Source organism: Pristis pectinata, chromosome 18 (genome assembly GCF_009764475.1).
Source record: "Pristis pectinata isolate sPriPec2 chromosome 18, sPriPec2.1.pri, whole genome shotgun sequence".
Lineage (NCBI taxonomy): Eukaryota > Metazoa > Chordata > Chondrichthyes > Rhinopristiformes > Pristidae > Pristis > Pristis pectinata.
In genome coordinates this window covers 3,716,364-3,738,949 of record NC_067422.1, presented here as the reverse complement: position 1 = coordinate 3,738,949, position 22,586 = coordinate 3,716,364, and the positions used below count along the sequence as shown (strand labels likewise).

General features: G+C 42.7%; 1 protein-coding gene across 1 annotated transcript in view; it reads left to right on the top strand.

Annotated features, from left to right (window-relative positions):
• Positions 1 to 21,900, top strand: part of LOC127579855 (serine/threonine-protein kinase/endoribonuclease IRE1-like) — a 77,355-nt gene extending 55,455 nt beyond the window's left edge. The window contains exons 12-22 of the mRNA XM_052032843.1: positions 645 to 830; positions 3,728 to 3,989; positions 5,167 to 5,257; positions 5,378 to 5,567; positions 6,384 to 6,483; positions 8,848 to 9,047; positions 11,755 to 11,902; positions 13,115 to 13,242; positions 13,436 to 13,559; positions 14,887 to 14,954; positions 16,600 to 21,900. Of these exons, the coding sequence (XP_051888803.1) occupies positions 645 to 830; positions 3,728 to 3,989; positions 5,167 to 5,257; positions 5,378 to 5,567; positions 6,384 to 6,483; positions 8,848 to 9,047; positions 11,755 to 11,902; positions 13,115 to 13,242; positions 13,436 to 13,559; positions 14,887 to 14,954; positions 16,600 to 16,821 (1,719 nt within the window). The 3' untranslated portion in view covers positions 16,822 to 21,900. The remainder of the gene's footprint in view (positions 1 to 644; positions 831 to 3,727; positions 3,990 to 5,166; positions 5,258 to 5,377; positions 5,568 to 6,383; positions 6,484 to 8,847; positions 9,048 to 11,754; positions 11,903 to 13,114; positions 13,243 to 13,435; positions 13,560 to 14,886; positions 14,955 to 16,599) is intronic.
• The last annotated feature ends 686 nt before the right edge of the window (positions 21,901 to 22,586 follow it).

Here is a 22,586-nt window from a genome sequence, read left to right as displayed (position 1 = left end):
CCACACTGTTAAACTCTGTCAGTTTTATTCAACCATCCTTCAGAGTTTAACCGTCTAAATTAGAGTAAGATTCAACCAAATCAATGCTGCAGTCTCTCCAAGACCAGTTATCCCACCCATGGTTTGGTTCCCAAAACCAAGTGCTGTATTTCATGTAAGTTGAGGCCAGAGCTTTATGCAAGGTAATCCACTCTGAAGTGCATCTGTTCAATTGAAAGCACCTAGATCATTCATGGGGGATGTTACTACCATTGTTCAGCTGAGTGACTTTAGTACAAAATTTACTTTAATGGTCACATTGTAGAACCTGCAACAGAGTAGCAAAGTATTGGCTAAATTAAAAATTCAGGATGATTTATTTTGCTGGAGAGATTTCCCCACCCCTTACCTCACCCTCCCACTGTTTCCTGATTGAAGGATTCTGATCATGTCCACTGTGCTGCCTCAGCTCAGAACAGCATCAACTTGGTCAAAACTGGCACCTAATTGGTCAGTGTGTTGGTACCAGTTTAGTAGCTTTGGGGAAAAGGTTGTATATTTATCAACACCAGTAATTTCAGGTATGTGCGTGTATCTATTTCTATATTGTTGCGGCAGTATGCACATTTGCATTTTTTAGACATTTTTCTGTAATTTGATTTCAGCGTTTCCCAAGCATTGATGAAGTTGCAGAGGATTTTGACATTCTTAATGACCTCAAAGAAAAATATAGCAAATCGCAACCCAAGCATGAAGCTCCTGTGGATTCGGTGCTCAAGGATATGGCCACAATAGTCTTCAGTACCTTTCTACTGGCAGGATGGGTGGCTTTTGTCATCACCTATCCTAAGGTAGTGGACACCAAAGCCTTGAGTGAATCACTGTTGAATAACAGGTTGTAGCAGTGTTTAGATAAGACGTGTATGATGTAGAATTGTGTATGGTAACCTGGCCCCAACAACTGAGATGCTTAATCCAAACCTTTTTTTTTGTTTTGTACTCTCTCTGTCATACCTACCCCCACTTCAAACCCCAAATTAGCTCATCTAACAAGTTGCATCTGAATAATAAAATACTCCGTGGTGCTTCACAGAAGTAATTATTCGACTCTGAGCCAGAAGAGAAGTTACTAACAACTAGGTCAAAGGATCAGACTCTGGGGCCCTTAAAGAAGGGAAGAGAGATGGTGAGGTTTGGGAAGGGAATTCCAGAGCTTGATTTCTGGGCATCTAAAGATTCGGAATGGTCCCACTAACATTGGTTGCCCGTTTGGGAACACTGTCTTTGAGGGTTAATCAGTGGGAATGGTTGCTTGCAAGCCATTTGTCCATCAAAATGTTGTTGAGCTTAATCCAATGATCATGTATTTTTGAAGTAGCAATCAGGAAGGGGTCCCCAACACAGTTCCCATCAGGAAAACGGCTCCTGACAGATTTCCAGTGCTCTTCACATACACTTGTTACGCTGCAGGAGGAGGCCATTTGGCCCTCTGTGTCCATGCTAGTTCTGAGTAGATCAATTCCATCAGTCCCGTTTCCCTTCATCTTACTCCCTCGTGCCCACCAACTTCCCACCCACCCTTTTTTGATTCTTCTACCTACACTAATGGTAATTTACCCCAACCAATTAACCCACCCACATGTCTTTGGGATGTGGGAGGAAACTGGAGCACCCAAAGGTCATGGAGAACATGAAAGCCCCACACACAGATCACTTGAGGTCCGATGTGAGCTTGGGTCCCAGGAGCTGTGAGGCGGCTGCACCAACATTCCTCCCAGGGCTTCTTGCCATGGAATCCAAAAGTAACGTTCTCCCTGCTGCATCAGTTAAATCAACACAGAGAAAGTTTTGAATCTGGTACCGCACTGTGTGACCCTCGGGTGCATCAGACAGTGCATTTTTCCACTAAAGCACCGAGGAATCTCGTATTTTCTATTATACCACCAAGCAAGTTGTTGAGACCCATCCTTCCAGTGTGATGCTTTCATAACGATGTGGAATGAACTTTTATGCCCTGCATGATCTGTGTGTGTGCAATGTAATGTTCCAGACAGCTGTGGCACTAAGCACTCATTTACCATAAACTGGTTTTGGATATAATATGGATTTGCTTTTGTTGTCAAAAATCCTGGCAGCATCTACAGAGAGAAACCTGAGTCAATATTTCAAGTCGCTGACCTTTCATTATAACTAGGAAAAGTTTTTTTATATAAGATATTGTGTAGGCAGAAGGGATTAGTTAGGCTTTTAATTACTAGTTTAATTAGTTTGGCACAACATTGTGGGCCGAAGGGCCTGTTCCAGTGCTCTACTGTGCTATTTAAAAGTATGTTTTAAGCTTGCAGAGAAGGGGCAGGGCTGGATGGAACAAATGAAAGGTCTGATAGGGTGGAGAATGCACACGGTTTTGGTGCCTGCAGAGAGGGTGAAGGTTTGTTCACCCTATCAGGGACATTATTTACCATCATTGGGTTTATCTCCTTTCTTGAAGAGGGTAATGATTACAGAAACCCTTGAGGCTCCCTGGCATGTCCTTCTCTTCCTGAATACAGGAGATGAGACTGAATTTGTAACTGAAGTTCAGTTCTGCCAAGTCTTAGACTGTGTGCAGGGATACTTCCCCGGGCCTTGTTGTTTTTCCGTTGACATGTGGTCTCCAACAAGCTTCCCACTGCAGGGGAGCTTACAGGACAGATGGGAAATTATTCAGCCTATGCCACCTCTTTCCAGGAGTCACTCTAACTTCAGTCATCGAGCTGCAGTACGCTGATAACACTTGTGTGCGAGTGTTCAGAGGCTAACCTCCACGTCATTGACTCATTCATGAAAGGTGTATGAGAATGAACCTTGTGCTCAGTGACAGCCAAACCAAACTTCTTCACCAGCGTACCCCTCTGAACAACACTGCTCTCTGACAATAATGGTTCATGATGTGACCCTGGAAAATCTGAATCTCTCCGTATCTTAAGAGCCATCTCTTAATGTGACAAATATCAACAATGAAACTCCCCATCATCTTCAGTGCACCAGCACAGTCTTTGGCTGAATGCAGAGTAGAGTGTTTAAAGATCAGGACCTCAAAACCCTGTACAAAGCTCGCCATCTACAGTGATACCTACCCTCCTGGACCACCAATTACAAGCAGCAGGAATACTGGGGCAATGCCACCAGCACCATCTCTGCAAAATCCTCCAAGTCCACAAGCAGGATAAATAAACCAATGTCAGTGTCCTCTGCCAGCCAACATCCCCAGCACCGAGACCTGAATTACACTCCGTGGCCTCCAGTGGAAGGGCAGGCACGGTAGTGTAGTGGTTAGCGTAACGCTTTACAGCACCAGCAACCTGGGTTCAAATCCAGCCACTGTCTGTAAGGAGTTTGTACATTCTCCCCGTGTCTGTGTGGGTTTCCTCCGGGTGCTCGGGTTTCCTCCCACGTTCCAAAGATATACAGGTTAGGAAGTTGTGGGCATGCTATGTTGGCGCCGGAAGCGTGGCGACACTTGCGGGCTGCCCCCAGAACACTACGCAAAAAGATGCATTTCACTGTGTGTTTCGATGTACATGTGACTAATAAAGAAATCTTATCTTAGGAGAAGGTGGTAAGTAAATCTGTGACAATGTGCCAATTGGTGCATTTGTTTTGTTGAAGTACAATGCTAACTTAGCTGCTGGCAGTTTCGAAACACTTCATGACCAATGCGGTGGGTCACAAAGTTACCAGATTAAAAATGCTGCTTTTTGTTTAGACTGTGCAGCAGCAACAGTTGCAACACGAACAGTTTCAGAAGCACCTGGAGAAAAGACTGGAACTCATGCAGAAGCGCCAGCTCGTTTTCCGCCCTCCGCTCTTGGGTCCGGAGTCCGAATTCATGGAAACGCCCAGACTGAGGACAGAAAGCTCCAGCACCAATACACCAAGTGCATCACCGAGAGCATCCAACCATTCGATGTACTCGAATCATTCCATCTCTGAGTTTGGCAGCTCAGCCACGGAACAAGAAGATGGAGGTAAAGGGTGATTGTCCAATTGGAGCCCACGGAAACCACCTGCAGTGGGGGGAGGCCACCAGTGCCGGAAAACATAACCGTTTAATTCCATCATGTAGGGTTTATAAGTCTTTTCATTCCTTTTGGAATGAATTTTTGTTCAACTTGGTCAGTCACCCATGGTCAGCACTGGCATTGTTGCACAGAGGTGGTTAAATGCAAGTTACCATTCAGTGGAATTTTCAATACATTTTTTAATTGGATTACACACTTCATCATATTCATCTTTGGCTCATTCTCAAAATCAATTTTAACAGACTGTTCCTCCTCAGTTGGAACCATAACTATTCTAACAACTAGATTGACACACTGAAGTGCTAGGCCCTTAAATAGGAGCCTGGAGTTTGAATCCTTGTATTCACTAGCATTTGAATAGCAGGGAGTGTCTCTCTGACAGGATGCCGGAGACAGGGGCAATCCAGGTCACCTGTTGAGCTGAGCACTGACCGTGTTGGTTGGAGTGTACTTTGCCAGGAGAATGAAGTTCATGTCACAAAGCAGTTTTTTGCTCAGGTGCAGTTAGAATAACATCATGCACCCAGTTCCACACTGTTTACCTTGTTCAGTGTATGGAAGAGAAGGGAATCCAGACCACTTAATGTATAACAAATTCCCGATATCCAGTGGTTTGCAAAGGAAGGGAAACAAGTTGCCCCTGAATCTTTTAAGATGTCGTTAGAACAATGAGGTGCAGGGCATGTGAAATGTGGGTGATATGTGTTTAACGTCCCAATACGACCAACATACCACCTGAGCAGCCAACTCATTGTTAAGCCACTATGGTCAGAATTATATCGAACCAGCATAGGTGATGTGTGTAACTCTAAAATAGTTCCTTGAAGTTGGTTCTAGGGACATGGGAGGGAATTCTAGTCACTGTTTTATTATTGTATCTTGTCTCGGAAAGGAAACAGCAGGTTTAACGTTTTGGAGCAACAAACACAAAATGCTGGAGGAACTCCGTGGCATCAATGGAGGGAAACGAACAGTCAACGTTTCAGGCCAGGACTCTTCATTTCCCTCCATAGATGCTGCCTGACCTGCTGTTCCTCCAGCATCTTGTGTTCATTGCTCCAGATTTCAAGCATCTGCAGTCTCTCTTGTGTCTCAGGTTTATCTTGTTGCCTTTGTTCCTCAGATGACGATTCTGATATCGTGAGAGTTGGGAAGATTGTGTTTCATCCAAAGGATGTCCTGGGACATGGCGCTGAAGGGACTATTGTGTTCAAGTACGTATGGTTCATTTTCAGAATCTGGAATGTGTGATGTATACAATCCTTGTCAGGGGAAGGACTTCTTGAGGAGAGATTTTTTTTAAATTATAACTTTCTGGACTTTGTCTCCTCAAGGGGCATGTTTGATGACCGACATGTTGCAGTGAAAAGGATTTTGCCAGAATGCTTCAGCTTTGCAGACCGAGAGGTGCAGCTGCTTCGTGAATCCGATGAGCACCCGAACGTCATCCGTTATTTCTGCACCGAGAAAGACCGTCAGTTCCAGTACATAGCCACTGAGCTGTGTACAGCCACTCTGCAGGAAGTGAGAACTTTAGTGGTCTAAGTTACTGCTAGATGCAGAGGGAAAAGTGGCAAATGTTATTGAGAGTGAAATTTAAAGGTGACATCCGATGTATAGTGTCAGAGTGGTGTGAACTGAGATCTGTGCCAGAGATTCCACTTTGTAGTGCAGTCACGAGTAGTGGAGGCAATGTGTAAGATTTAGGGCTGCCTGGCCCAGTCAGGCACACGTGTCCTACAGAGGGTATTTGTTCATTCACTTAAGGTGGATGTTTCTGGCAAGGTTGTTGCTTATAGTCTGTCCCTAACTGCCCCTTAACTGAGTGATTTAGCAAGGGTAGTTTCAGAGTCAGCAACACTGGTAGATGTGAAGTTGGATATGGCCCATACTGAGGCAGGACAGCAGATTTCCTTCTCTCAAGACCAATCATGCAATGGCTGGGCTTTTAAGCCAGTCTGCTAATTTCACAGTCATGTTTACTGATGTCAATTTATTCTGGATTTATTTAAATCCCCCAGCTCCTGTGTGGGCTTCAGGCTCCTGCCTGGATCAGGGGTTCAGGATGCTGGGTGTTAGTCTATTAACGACATCAACAAAAGCTGCCCACTGAAGGCAGAGGAGGAGCTTCAAACCATGCTGGGGGTAGCTGGAGCAGGTTACATGGCAGGTGAGATAAACAGGAAAGGAGAAAAGTGGATGGGTTCAGGAGGGAGGCAGAATATTTTCAAATCAGCACCATTAGTGAAAGAAAATTAAATAAGTGCTGAAGTTTCCTTTAAATTTATTTCGTGGTTGAATCTGTTTCTTGTGACAAATGTAACATTTGCTCTTTTGCAGTATGTTGAACAGAAGGACTTTGATCGCCATGGTTTGGAGCCCATAATTCTACTTCAACAAACCACATCTGGCCTGGCTTATTTACACTCACTCAATATTGGTAAGCAAAGTGCACACACCAGCGAGTGTCCTCAGCCTTGCCGCGTCAGTGAATGGGAACCCACACGTGGGGAGGAGGGGAAAGCAAAATCACTTTCAGGGCTCTGTCCAAGTCCAAGCCAGGGAGTTTCTTCATCCTTAATGTTACCTGTGGCAGTTCAGATATCAAAGCAACTAAAATCACTTCATGTTGTGTAATGATGTGGATTTGGATCCTTCATTTGATTTCTTGAAACATTTTCTGTCTCACCTTGGAGGGCCCTGTTTGTTATCCAATATTTGGGTGAAGTGGTGATTACAGGTAGTGGGATTAATTTAAGGTAATGCACTAATACCTTGCACATTTGTATTGTCAAAGTTAATCACCTGCCATTGGTTTATACAGAGAGTATTCCCAGAACTAATCCAACTAGTCCACTCAGTATTTACTTTGCACAATACTTTTCATTCTGTATAACCTTATTCTTTTCTCTTCATGAACATACTTGGCTTTCCTTCAAGTACAGTTATGCTAATTGTCTCAACTACTCTCTCTAGCAGAAAGATTGTTACTCATAGGATGGTGCAATAACCCAGTACGAGGAGGCCAGTCAGTACATTGTGCCCATGTGAACTGTTGGAATGCACTTTCTAGTTTGCCTTACTTTATCCCCATAGGCCTGCAAAAGAATTTTACTGGATTGAAATTAGGTTCCAGCCCTAATGCAGCAAATGGAATCAGTGTAGATGGGCAACAATGAATGTGGTGAACAGATGAATGTGGTGAACAATGAATGTGGCAACAGATGAATGTGGTGGGCTGAACACCTGTCTCTGCACTGTACTATTCTGATTCTAGAAATAGTTTTTAAAAGTTGCTATTGAATTTTCATTGAATTCCAGATCACAGTTACTAACCAAACCATTAGGTGGCAGTAGACTAACAGTGCAAAGATGGCAAGTTACCTTCAAGGGTGTAAATTAAACACTGGCTTTTTAAAATAAACTACAGATGCTGGAATCTGAAATAAAAATGCTGGAAATACTCAGCAGGTCAGGCAGTGTCTGTGGAGGGAGAAACGGTTAACGTTTCAGCTGAGCTTTTGTATAATTAGGAAAAGTTAGAAATCAAACAAGTTACAGAGGGGAAGTGATGGAGATGGTGTCTGAGATTTTGGGGGGGGGTGGGGTGACAAGGAGGCTGAATGACATGAGCTCGCAGAGGGTGGTGAAGGCTTGTTGGTGGCAGCTGATCTATATGGAGGAGATTCTCCTAGAGGAGATGAATGATAGATTTCTTAGTCACATGTACATCGAAACACAGTGAAATGCATCTTTGCGTAGAGTGTTCTGTGGGCAGCCCGCAAGTGTCGCCACGCTTCCTGTGCCAACATAGCATGCCCACAACTTCCTAACCTGTACGTCTTTGGAATGTGGGAGGAAACCAGAGGAAACCCACGCAGACACGGGGAGAACGTACAAACTCCTTACAGACAGCAGCTGGAATTGAACCCGGGTTGCTGGTGCTGCAATAGTGTTACGCTAACCGCTACACTACCGTGCCATGGCGCTACACTTCCATTGAACGACTATTGAACAGTCCCCTAATGAGATAAGATGGATTCTTGACCTCACAATCTACCTTGTTATGGCCTTGCACCTTATTGTATGCCTGCACTGCACTTTCTCTGTTACTGTAACACCTTACTCTGTATTCTGTTATTGTTTTCCCTTGTACTACCTCAATGCGCTGTTGTATGGACGGCATGCAAAACAATTTTTTTACTGTATCTCAGTACATGTGACAATAATAAACCAATTTACCAAAAAGCATTGCTGAACTGCAAGATATAAAACACCGCAGATGCTGGAAATTTGAAATAAAAAGGAATGTTGGAAATATTCGGGTCTGGCAGCATCAGTGGAGGCAGAAACACTGTGTTACTGTTACAGTTAGATGTCACTGGATCAGAACTGGCCAGTTCTGATAGAGTGAAGAGCCTGAATATCAGAAGTTGCTGAATTTAGTGTTGAACTGTGAGAGCCGTAACGTTTTGTCAGAAGATGAGATGCTATTCCTTGAACTAGACCTTTCCTGGTTCTGAAGAGAAGTCATTGACTGAAATGTTAACTTGTCTGCTCTGTCCGTAAAGCTTCCTGACCTGCTGATACTGACAGCTTTTGGGTTAATTTACGATCATGTCTTTTTTGTTCTAGAATCAAACTTAAATTGTCAGGCATTGTGGGATTTTTGATGTTTTCCAGATTATCAGACAAGTAACTTGGCCACTTCATTGCTCTATACTTTGCCACTGCATCTTTTAATACTCATTATTTAGACTGATGTTGTCATTTAAAATTGTGTAATATACCCGAACCTTCTCAGTTCACAGAGACTTGAAACCGCACAACATACTAATCTCCATGCCCAATGCTCACGGGAGAGTGAAAGCCATGATCTCTGATTTTGGTCTCTGCAAGAAGTTGGCAGTGGGCAGGCACAGCTTCAGCCGCAGGTCTGGGGTACCAGGCACTGAAGGCTGGATTGCTCCAGAGGTACTGAATGAAGATTGCAAGGCAAATCCGGTGAGTTCACCAGAGCAGTGTCTCATAATTCTGTATCAGCAGCCAGCAGTTGTCGCTCACTGTGGGGGCTGAGAGCTCCCAGGTCACTGTCAGAAGATGATAGGAGAGAGTTTTACCAGTTTGGAACACAGGTGTTAGACAAGTTGGTGTCTTCTGTGGAAAACATACACCTTCAGAGACACAACATTGGATCCGAACTGTTTTAATTCCTGTGCTGCTGTGCATGTGGAAGTTCTATATCCCTTGCCACAGGTCACTGGATAAGTGGGGGTCACAAGGTTGGTTTGGACCAGAGAAGGTGACTCAACCCATTCAACCTCATTCCTTCATAAGACTGAGGCACGAGACTGCAGATGCTGCCTCCTTCAGACCATCCTGCCCATTTTGCTTGAAGAACTGGACTGCTATATTTTGAAAGAATGAAGTGCAGCCCTGGTCCCAAAGCTCCTTTCTGCCAACTTACCCATTAACAACTTTCTCAGCAAATGGCAACTGAATCTGATGCAGAATGTGAGTGAGGCTTGAGGTGGGCAGTGGAGGTAGAAGGCAGTACAATGAAAGCCCAGTCTATCTGGCAGTTCCCTGAAATGCTTCAACTTTTACCTGGACAGTTCTACATATACCCCAGCTATTGCCCACTCAGCAGCCAGGCGCAGGTGTTGTATAGAACCAGCACTCAGTGAGCTGTGGCCACATGGTGCTGTTCAGCTGTTGCTACAAAACTCAGACTGGGCTGATTTACTGTAATATTTCCAGGGCAGTGTCAGAGTGAAAGGTCAGTTGCTGTGCTAAACCATGGGAATACTTAAAATCACTAAACCTTGAAGTGAAAGTTAATAGGAGTTTAGAATTAGTCAAAGGGTAGAGAGGGACGCTGCTTTTCACCGTGGTTCTTAGTCCAGTTCTGAATAGGAGGATGAATGTTTTTTTTAATTGAGTGGGTATAACCTCGGTTTAGTTCCCAATAAGCAACGAGCTCACCTGCTATCTGATGCAGTTGAATTAACTAGGAGGTGACAAGGTGTGTGGAGGTGTAGCAAGGGGAGTGCCTTGCTGAGGGTGGTGCTGTTGAAATAAAGTAGAAAGATTTCCTCTACAGCGGACAGATGCAGTCCCCCACCTGGGAGCGTTCAGTCCTGGCATTGGACAGCAGGGAGGTGTATTGCATTTGTCAGTGGTATTGCCCAGTTTCCCCAACACATACAAGATGAGATTGAGTTTGCTGAAAACAAACAACAGCTCTGGCCATACCTGGTACAGAAGTTGTCCTGACTTCCCCCATGTTCAGGTACTGGCTCATTTGTTGAGTTCCTAGCATTCTTGTCTTTAAGATTTCCGTTTTATAAATTCCATTTTAAAAATTCAGCTCAATGACCAATGATTTTCATCAGAATTGCAATCTAGACGTGTACATCTGTGGAAACTTGGTGGATGCAGTGGCAAAACTGAGGAACTTCCCAGATTTAAAGAGAATTGAATGGAAAAGTATTCTGTACTCCAAATGTGATATCACATTGAGTCAGTTTGGTGATCCATGAAGAGATTTTTCTTCTCTGCTGGGGGTTTTTCTCTACATGCACCACCTCATGATGTTGCACCTCCACTGTTGCAGTGTGGGAAGTGCACAGCTAGACCCCACAGAGGTGGGTGATGGTAGCTAGAATCTTGGGAATATTGGTTGAGAGATGATTGTTATAATGATCATTGAATGAACCTCCCTTGTTATCTTTCAGAGTGCCTTGGGATCATTTGCATCCACCCAAGAGGGAGCATCTCATCTAAAAGATGAATGATAGAAAAATGGAGGGCTACGTGGGAGGGAAGGGTTAGATAGATAGTGGTGCAGGATAGAATGTCGGCACAACACCGTGGGCCGAAGGGCCTGTACTCTGCTGTAATTCTCTGTTCTAAAAGGTGTCATTTCTGACATGCAGCACCTCCTTGGTTCTGAACTGGTGTGTTGGCCAAGATCATAGTCACCTAGCTATAGGAAGGATTTCAGTAAGATTGAAAGAGTGCAGAGAAGATTTACTAGAATGTTGCTGGGTCTTCGGGAGTTGAGTTACAGGGAAAGATTGAACAGGTTAGGACTTTATTCCTTGGAGTGTAGAAAAATGAGGGGAGATTTGATAAAGGTTTACAAAATTATGAGGGGTATAGACAGAGTAAATGCGAGTAGGCTCTTTCCACCTAGATTAGGAGAGATAAGTATGAGAGGACGTGGCTTTAGGGTGAAAGGGGAAAGATTTAGGGGGAACATCAGGGGGAACTTCACTCAGAGAATGGTGGGAGTGTGGAACGAGCTGCCATCTGACGTGGTAAATGTGGGCTCACTCTTAAGTGTTAAAAATAAATTGGATAGATACATGGATGGGAGAGGTCTGGAGGATTATGGACTGGGTGCAGGTTAATGGGACTAGCAGAATAAAGTTTTGGCACAGGCTAGAAGGGCCGAATGGCCTGTTTCCTGTGCTGTAGTGTTCTATGGTTCCACGGATGCAGCACAGAAACAGGCCCTTCAGCCCTCCAAGTCTGTGCCGACCATCCAGCACCCATTTACACTAATGCTACTTTAATTCCAGTTTTAATTTGTAACTCCTTCCTTGTGCAATAGTCTATGGACTCAAAAAGCAAGAGTGCTACTCAGTGAACCACAGCTGATATGGGCAGATATGTCTTAAACTGATGTATGTTTGTCTCTCCCCAGACATGTGCAGTGGATATTTTCTCTGCTGGCTGTGTGTTCTATTATGTGATCTCAGAAGGGAGTCACCCTTTTGGAAAGGCCCTACAGCGACAAGCCAATATCTTGCTGGGTGTCAGCAACCTTCAACATTTAAAACCTGATGTACATGGTAAGTCTGAACATCGATGTCCTAACAGAGCTCCTTAGGCCGGAAGCTTTCTTGATGCAGACAAGGAACTGAATATTTCTTATAATATAAAACTGGGTGGGATTCAGTTGTAAAGAGGAGGCAAAGCGATTTGGACTTTGAGTGAGTTGGCAAATTCACTGCAAATGTAGTATAATGTGAATAAATGTAAAATCATCCATTTGGTGGGGAAAACAAAAGTCTAGTATTTAATTAGTGATAAATTGATGAATGTTTTTGCACAGTGTGATCTGGGTGTCCTTACACATCAGTCACTGAGAGCAAATGTGCAGTGCAGCAAGTAGTTGAGGCAACAAATGGTATGTTGGCCTTCGTTGCAAGAAGTTTTCAATACAGGAGCAAAGATGTCTTACTGAAATTATACAGGGTTTTGGTAAGACCACACCAAGAGACAAAAGACCCCACCCACCCAGGTCATTCTCTCTCCTCTCCTCTTCCATCAGGTAGAAGATACAAGAACCTGAGAGCACGTACCACCAGACTTAAGGACAGCTTCTACCCCACTGTGATAAGACTATTGAAAGATTCCCTAATACGATAAGATGGACTGCGACCTCACGACCTACCTTCTGACCTTGCATCTTATTGCACTTCACTTTCTCTGTAGCTGTGACACTTTACTCTGTACTGTTACTGTTTTTACCTGTACTACCTCAATGCACTTTGTACTAACCCAATGTGACTGCACTGTGTAATGAATTGACCTGTACGATCGGTATGCAAGACGAGTTTTTCCACTGTACCTCGGTACAACTGACAATAATAAACCAACACCAATTTTGGTTTCCTTACCTAAAAGATATACTTGTCATAGGGGATGTGCAACAAAGGTTCACCAGGCTGATTGCTGGGACTGATGTACTTCCTTCTCCAACCTGCAAACATGAAATATGATGAGTCCCTTGATGCTGGAAATCTGAAAATAAGAGCAGGACATACTGGGAACGCTCCACAGATCAGACAGTGTCTGTGGGGAGAGAAACAGTTAATGTTTCAGGTCAATGATCTGTCATCAGAAATAATGAGCAGTTCTGGGCCATTAATTCTTGTCCATCTTGTGTTTGGGAGATTGCCTTTGAAACGGAGCCTGATGCCTCTGACATCAGGAAGATAACAACAGGAGGTTGCTTTCTCCGGATGTACTTGTCAGTAATTCACTGCTTCTTTTTCTAGATGATATTGTCGCTTGTGACTTGATTCAAGAGATGATAAACATGGACCCTCAAAAACGCCCCTCTGCCAAGTGTGTCCTGAAAAATCCTTTCTTTTGGAGTCTTGAGAAACAGCTTCAGTTTTTCCAGGTTTGCTAATATTTCATTTAACACAGCCAAATATCTTGCTCTGCAGGGAATATGGTCTGTAAACCTGAAAGATTCCATGTCGATCAGATTTGGAATAGCTACAATATCTGGCACAGGAGCATGACGACTCTTTGCAAGCTGCTCTCAGTAGACCTATTCACCAATTAAGTAATTTTTGGCTTAATCGTTACAGGATGTCAGTGATCGAATAGAAAAGGAGCCTTTGGATGGACCAATAGTAAGAGAACTGGAGAGAGGAGGGCGAAGTGTTGTTCAGGGTGACTGGAAACTGCATATCACTGTACCTCTGCAAACAGGTGGGGGAAATTGTGGATTTTGCTGTAATTGATTAATTTTAAACAATGCTGATTCATCCTCACCACTGTTTTACAGAAAATGCAATTCATTTTTCTTTCTTCAGTGTTGATCTGGGTTTAATGGGATCAGAGGTAGCTTTGTCAAATTGTGTCCCTGTTACTGACACCAGTTATAACTAGTTATCCTGTGTTTTAAACTGAGATTAGACAAGAGAATAGGTAATGAAAAATTACTGGAGCAAAAAACAAAAGGGAATGTCTGTGATATGTGGTCAGGCTTTAAAAACCAGCAGTTAGAGAGGGAAAAATGGAAAAAAAAAAGCTGAAAAGAATGGCCACATCCATGGTGAAAACAAAACAGTAATCTGTGGAGGGAGAGCAAACCTGCTCAGTGCTTTCTGTTTTTATAATGAAAGATGCTGTTTTACATGACTGAGCTCCAGCACAAGCATACAGGATTCTTTTCCATATATTTAATGTAATTGTGAATGCTCACCATTTGTCTGCTTCAAAGTTTTCGTATCAGGTCTCATAAAGGTATAAGAGTTTCATACAGTGCGTGGGCATGTCATTTGGATCATTTGTACATGTGTTGCCTCTTTATCCAAATGGACACTTCCCACTTCTTTCCCCACTACATTGCTTAAGAATTTCCCTTCAATTGTTTATCCATCTGTCTTTTAAGAGTAATGATTGGATTTATTTTCAGACAGTGGATTCTAAATCCCAAGAAATTACGTTAAAATTCTCTTGTTTACTCTGGTCCTTTTTGCTGTTGTCCTTAAACCTGTGCCCTTCTGGTTCCTAATCCTCCTGCTGGGGGCACAGTTATTCCCTTCATTACTTCATCATGTCTCATAACCTCTCCTTGGTTTCTCACTTCCAAGTGGAACAATACCTGCCATTGTGATCTTTCCATGTAACTGAAGTCTCATGTTTGTGATGTCCTGTGCTGCTGCACCAAAAAGCTAATTTTCATGGCAGTTATACTGTGTATGTATCCCTCTGACAATAAACTTGGTGGTAAGTCTCTGCACCCTCTCCAAAGCTTTGGAATTGGGCTCAATACTGCAACTTTTCATTAACCAGCAATATACAAAGGCAGCACATTCTCTGCAGGCAACAATTCTCAATGCTGATGTATGGAACCTACATCTGACCACCCAGCTCCAGTCTTTGCATCAGTTATTGAAGATCGGCTGGTACGAGTCAGCTTTAGGTCTGATTGTCATCTGATCTCTGTTCACACAAGCCAGTGAGGTCTGTTGGTCAATGACAAGGATGTGAAGTAGAGTGTCTGAAATCTCAAACTAATTTCTCTTTGTAGATCTCAGAAAATTCCGTTCATACAAAGGGAACTCAGTGCGAGATCTGCTACGTGCAATGAGGAATAAGGTAACAGCATCAGTTCTTCAAGTGTCCCTGCTTTAAAATAAATCAATTAATATCAGAATGAAATATTATGTACTTAATTAGTTATGTCTCTTTCTGGTGAGCTGTTAAAACTTGTTTAACTACAGACAACGTTGCTAATTTGTCAGGGTCATTTGGCAGTTGAATTCATTTGTGAGAAGCGTGGATAACTGGCAAATTTATTGTCCATCTGGTGAAGGTGCTGCTGGGGAAGGGATTCCAGGATTTGGGAGCAGTGATATGTTTCTAAGTCAGGATAGGGTGCAACTTGAAGGGGAGCCTGCAGGCGATGGTGTTCCCATGCACTTGTCTTCCTTGGTGGCGGGTGATGCTGTCAGAATAGCTCTAGGCAAGTAACAGCAGTGAACTTTGGAGGTTGTCCACACTGCAGCTACTGTTTGCAGCGGTGAAGAGTGCATCGCCCCTACAAAGCACCTACAGCTTTGGAGTGACTGGAGGAGGGAGAGAGACCCCCTTGACAGAGGAAACACTTTCCATAAATAAGTGAGCTAATCCATTAGCCAACAATGGTGTTCACAGTCTGTAAACTGTAAAACTACAGTATCTAGCAAAGCAGCAAACTCAGCATATGTGGCACTTTCATTGCAGCAAATGTGTCACAAGGTGCTTCGCATCCAGCATTCAAGATGTGGTGCTGGGAAATGACTGTCAGGATAGTGACCACAATGTCTCAGCAGATACATGGCGGTTTGGAGTGTTTGTTGATAGTGTTGACAAAAGCCCTTGTCAGTCCTACCTGGGCGTGCGTGATGTTGTAACCCTGGTTTATAACGCAGGAGCCCATCTGTTACTTGGGTTGAGTGCAGGTGATGTAAAGTCATGATGGTGCTTAGCATGTGGACAAGCAATTCCAACCTTGTGTTTAGTTCTTTGGGGCAGGGACAAGGAGCAGCGGTCCTGCGAAGGCGGGATAGAATGTGATCTATCTCGGCATCTCCCGGGTCAGCGTAGTTGTAAGGTGACTTTGAGAAGCAGATCTCAGACCATCCTCTCAAAGAATCTGAAGGAAGTAGGTCTTAGAGCAAAATAATTTAAATATTCTCAGTGCTCAGTACAAGAGGGCATGGCTTTACAGTAATGGGTGGGAAGTTCAAGGGAGGTTTTTTACCCAGAGAGTGGTTGGAGCACAGAATGCGCTGCCTGGGGCGGTGGTGGAGGCAGGTACATTGGTCAAATTCAAGAGATTACTAGATAAGCATTATGGAGGAATTTAAAATAGAGGAATATGTGGGAGGAAGGGGTTAGATAGTCTTAGGCGAGGTTTAAAGGTCGGCACAACATTGTGGGCTGAAGGGCCTATGTTGTGCTATACTGTTCTATGTTCTATTCAATGATCAGCTGAGTTTAATAGAACTTTTATTTCAGTGGTTTATTGGTGTATATTTTCCTCAGCTCCCCTCCTCCCCCTACCCACTGTTCACCATTCACCCCAAGGACAGGTACTTGCTGAGGGCTAATTTACTGGAACAGGAGGGCTGGGTTTTGTTTATGGTGTAGGTGCTGAAAAGCCCTTTTGAGATTTGGAAAATAAAGATGCCAGCACTGCCCTTGTAAGGAAAATGTCCAATTTTTACATATACTAAATCTTGTCTTCTTGTATTTTCAGAAACACCACTATAGAGAATTGCCTGAGGATGTGCAGGAAACTCTGGGCTCAGTCCCAGATGAGTTTGTTTGCTATTTCACTCTCCGTTTCCCCCACCTATTACTCCACACATATTTGGCAATGCAGATCTGCAGCCAGGAGAGACTCTTTCATCCATACTACTACCAGGAAGCAGCAGAACCAAGGCAATTAGTCCTGTCGGTCACTGACAACTTTCAATAAACCAAAGGATGGAAGGCTGAAAGGGAAACTTTTCAATTTCAGAATGCATTCCAGCCACCGGGCCTTTTAAGGATTAGTGTGGCAAGTATAAAGAGACTACTTTTGGCAGAATGACACTTGCAAAATAAAGATGTCGCCAAACTACTTTTAAGTGCCTATTGAAGCTGTGCGCGATCTGCAGGATAATCTGAGGCAGAATGTGAATGTAGTTTTCCAGTAGATGGATCTACAGTTTGACTGCCTCTACATTTTTTAATACAAGAAAATATTTTCCTCACAGGAAGAAAAGTTTTTTTTATATATAAAGTAAGAAAAGTCATGGTGACAAATGTTGTTCTGGGCTGTTGCATGTTTTATTGTTTCAGGGGAGAAGTTCTAATCTTTGGAAGAGGATATCAAACATGTTAAAACCCTGAAGTATCAATGAGTTTGCAGGTGGCAGCCAGGTTTACTTGGCTACGGCTGCTGTAAGGATTAGAGCAGATCCTATATCACCGTGGATTAGTTCATCTGAATCAATAGGGCAGATCAGCAGAGTATAGTGATCCACAACATTTCTTGGTCCATTGATACTGAAATAATAGTAAAACAAAATGCCATGTATTCATTTCCCATAAACAGGGCATGAATGTTTAATCAGCAGGAGATTGGTTATCCACACAAAACAATAAGCCCATTGAAAGCTGTGCTTTCAGACCTCCCCGCGCAGGGTTTTATACTGGGGCATCGTCCTTGTTTTAAAAAGTCTTGAATTTATTGCTTTACGTCACTACACTGTTTTTGTAATTTTTCATCTTTAAGTCCAAATACTGATGATCATTTTCCAGGTTTACACTGTTGATGAATAAGTGTTTTACACACAAAATTAGCCTGAACTGTCTGCATGTCTGTTTAAATTGGGACAAAATGCACTGAAGGTTGGATTGCCTGTATATCTATCCTCTGCCTAATGTAGCATAAAGTAACTACATTTGTGCAGGGATATGGAAACTGATGCATGTGGAGGGCTAATGGATTGGCCCCTGTTGCATTTCTTGCCCTGCTTGAGTTTTTTTTAAAAAAATCAACTGTTGTCTTTGCAGAAAAAAGTTGAGATATTAAATCATTTTGCCTCCCATCTATTTTCTTATTTTATCCCTCCCTAGCTCCTGTGCATTGATTCTCATCTGAGATGGCACAAACTTGAGGTCATCAGGGCAAGGTAGTGCAAAGGTATGTCCTATCCTTTGTGTAAAATTTTCCTCCTTTACTATAGGTACCTGATCTCTAGCTAACTCCCTGGCAGGAGTGCCGTGATCACCTACTCACGGGCAACACCAATCCTACTGCTGTTCTGAGTGACAGCTGTGCTTGTGGTAAAAGATCTGTATTTGGCACTTACAATGAAAAATCGTTATTTCACAAGGCAGTGCAGTCTATGTTTTAATTATCAGTATAATCTTTTTTATTGTGCCGATAATTAAAAGCAGTAACTTATTTATTTATTGGGGGGGTTATCTTTATATCTGATGAGTGATAGGTTTGTCTTTTCAATGTTTAATGTACAGAGCTGATTTTAGAGCATGTTTTTTTTCTGCATTGGTTTGACTTTGTTTGCAGTGTAAGATGTTTCTGCCAAGTGTTAATTTTGTGTTGGTTTTGAAAGATAATGTGAAAATAATCAGCATTGCCTTCACTATAAGAGTACGTGAAATGTGATTAAGCTTTATCCTTTATTTTGGCAATTGCACTAAAAAATTTAATCTGTCATTAACTTTAATGGTTCATATGATGCAGTTCCATTGACGTGTTTAATTTTGTTATGTATGTCATGAATCGGGATTGACGTTAACTAATGATTTCCATTTTGAAGTCTCAATAGTGATTTAAGCATTCAAAGTGCACATTCAATCTCTGTTTCACCCCTAAGTGTTCCAGAACACTGGAGTTCTCCCTTTTGTTATTCAAAGTGAAAATCCGTCATATTGCTATCACCAACATTTCCAGTCTTCAGCCACAGTGACTTTTTAAAAAGAATAACCTAGCATTTCAATTCTGACCAAACAGTTTTTTGTCAGATTTCTGGTAAATGGACTTCAGATGCAGATCAGCAATGATCTAATTGAAATGGGGCAAACCCGAGGGACTAAACAGTCCCCTCCTGGTCCTGTGTGGAATGGTAAAGGCCCATTGACCTGTTCAAGCTCATCTAGCTGGAAGTAACCTGCAGTCTGATGCTTACCTACTGTCAGATGGGCTGAATTCACATTCACACTAGTCCTTAAATGCAAAGTGTTTAGTTCACAAGTTGAATACTCTCATTCTGTTTTAAAATGCAAGATTAATTGAAACTGCATCTTTTGCTTTACAAGTTGATCTCTAATGTACCGTTCCTGCAAATTGCTGATTCACACTCTTGTTTCCCCATGTGGTAAACTTTACTGGGGCAACAAGTCATTTGTAGACTATTGAGATGGCTTTTAGTGATTAAGATATGATGTTTAAATCTGGCACGCCTTATTCTGCCCATTATCTGCCTTCCTGCACAATATTCCAGAATCATCCTGGAATTGACTTCCTTTTTCAACAATATCTTGCCCACCCTTGTTTCCATTGACAAGTGTGAGGAACTCATGGACTTGTTTGTCACTAAGGTTGAGACCATAGTCTGCTGGTTCCCTCCCTTCCCTAGGCCACTGGCCAAACTTTCTCCAAAGTGTTTCTCCCATGCATTAACATCCTGTTCCCCTCATTCCATTCCCACTAAATTGATGAACACCTCTCCCTAGCTTCCATGGTAGTGGAGACTGGCAATGGTTCTCTCTCCCCTTGGATACTGTTGCCCTTCTTAAACCTGCTATCACCATCCCTCTAAAAACATCCGTTGGCTTCTGACTACAGCCTCATCTCTGAACCCCATCTCTCAACTCCATGAGTGTGCTGTCACTTCCCAGATCCATAGCATCATTCCTAGAACTGTTTGAATTCTTGGTCAGTAGGTTCCTGGTCCTGTCTCAGACTGAAGCAACTGTTTTTATTAAACTCAGTAATCATGTCCTGAGTTGACTGACCATTGTAATCTATCTTGCCCTACGTTCACAAACTATCTGCAGCCTTTACATGGTTGACCAAACCATCCTCCCTCAGCGCCCCTCCACCGATGGTCAGCTGGGTGAGATTGCAGTCACAGAGTCCAGAGAATTATCTGCAATGGCTTCTGCTTGTCAAAGATCTATCCTCAGACACCCCAGTTTTCTCAACTACATCAGAAAGTGCCCTGGAGACGGGAGCTGTGCTGCATCACCACTACTCTGGAGTTCTACTGCCTCAAAATTCTGAAATGAACAGAGGTGTCCTCCAAGAGATGCTACGAAAATTGATATCATTGCCTTTGGTCCCTGCCACAACCTCTTCTTCAGCCACCGACTCTACCTTGACGATTGCCTGAGGCTGAACCAGACTTTGACACCATATTTTCCCCAGAAGTGATCCTTGGAACCCACGCCCACATTGTTATAACTGTGCCTGACACTGCTCCTGTCGAAGCCATGTCTTTATTACCAGGAGACTTGACTGTTCCTACACTGTTTCTGCGAGACTCCGTTTGTAAACTGCCATTGTCCTATTACCTGAGCTCTCAAACTACGTTCTCCTTCAGTCAAGTTGATTTTAAAATTCTCACCACTATTTCAGATCTCTCCAGGGGCTTACAGTATTTCTGTGATCTCCTTTCCCTTTTAAGAACCTGAGTAACCTCCATTTCATCCTTTCCCAAACCCTCCTATTCCTCATTCCTCACTTTACAGGCTCCTTAATCCCATCTCTCAAGGTTTTGGTCATCTTTCTTAATACTTCCTTGTGTGTCTATATCAAATTCTGTTTGGCAATTGCTCTGTAAAGCATCTTTTGCCATTTTGAACAGTAAAGTTGAACAGAAAAGGTGCTTTTTTTATAAAAATATATTGTTTCTAGACATATCCTAAAATTTAGAGATGAGCCCACAGATGCTGGAACCTGGAGCAAAAATATGAGCTGCTGGAGGAAGTCAGCGGGTCAGACAGCATCAAAGGTCTTGACCTAAAACCTCAACACTCCATTTCCCTCCTCAGATACTGCCTGATCCGCTGAGTTTCTCCAGCAGTTTTTTTTATCCTAAAATCTGTCCGTCGAGGAGGTGAAACGTTCCGATATAAATGAGCTGCAAGCTGACCAGGAGAGTTATTTCTCCTTATCTGGTGTATGTTATAAAATTACACCAGCATGAAACAATTGACATCTAATTTCCCTAAATTAAAGATGTACGGAGATATTCTACAAAATGTTTCTTCTTCACGTGGCAAACTAAAGTGCTTTTATTGGAGTGAGTCATCAGAGTTTGTAGAGGAATGGAATATAACTGGGGGTGGTCATTGATGTAACAATTTGCCATCAAATAGCTATTTAGGTGAAGGCTGTTTACATTAGATAATGCTCAATTTAAGTTTGGCTTGTCCTCCAGTAATTATTAGACAACCGTGCCTTTATGTAGCTGATCTGTACAGAAAAACAAATGGCTGAAACTGCAGGAAGCTCTGGTCTGTTGACAGTCGAATGGCTGAAACTGCAAGAGCTCTGGTCTGTTGACAGTCGAAACCACAAGCTCATTAACTACCCAAACATAGGGATGTGGTACCAACCAGCTAAATCCTTCCAGAGTGTTCAGTACAGTGTACTGAGCTTATGGATTTGTTGTGTAAATTTTGCCTATAGTATGCAACGTTTATAAAATTTGATTCAGTTGCTGTGAAAGGGAGATGTAGCAGTTAAGATATATTTATTATTGTGCGATACAGTGATAAAGTACAAATTTGATCTGATGAAAAGATACATAACCTATACGTTTGTTTGGACATGAATTGTGAAAAGCATTAATAATTTTGGATGTGTGCAAGAAATAAGCAAAAACTGCAGAATTGAACTTTTTTTTACTGGATCTCTGAATTATTTATGAATTGTCTTAGACTTACACAGTTGCAATGGTAAATCATGCTTTAAAATACTGGGAATGTAATTTTTTATTTGTTGCTCTGGGTTAATGCAATAAAATATTGAAATATCTTCTCCAATTGTGTTCTGTAGGTATTGGCACCCGTTCAACTCAAGTGCATATGGCAAGTTGTTTAAAGACAAGAGCTCGCCAACAGGGTTCATTTTAAGAATCCAGGAGTTCCAGAGAACTTTAAATTAAACATTGTTTGGGTTTCCCAAATAGCTGCTGGTCCTCCTGTGAAGTGCTCTGTGACAATATTTGCTCAAAACTATATTGCAACTCATGCAATGGACTAAATTGAAACCCTACCTAGACTGGGTGAATATCAAAAAAATGACAGCTGAATTGTGGGCTAATGAGCAGGACTGTGGAAAAGTAATATTTAGTTGAAGTGGTGGTTGGCAAAGTCAGGTGGAGGCCAGAGACCCTGGGAGTGGGATTGGGAGGCAGCAAGAGGAGCCAGTGATGTGGGAGCAGGAAAGCTGACGACCTGAAGCTCAGTCGGCACGTCTTACAAACAGGCCCACCACACTGATTTTGCAGGATTTGGAATTTAACTTGGGTGCTAGACATAATCTTAAAATCAGAGCTTGCCCATGCTAATGAAATCGTGGACCATTTTTCACCTCTGGAGCACTCTCTTCCCTGCAAGTCAATGGTGCCTGAGGGTTGTGAAGTTTTCAAAACCATGGTTGGTGCACAGAAACCCTTACTGCAATAATTGTCCAGAACTTCTGTCTCACTCCCTGATTTCTAT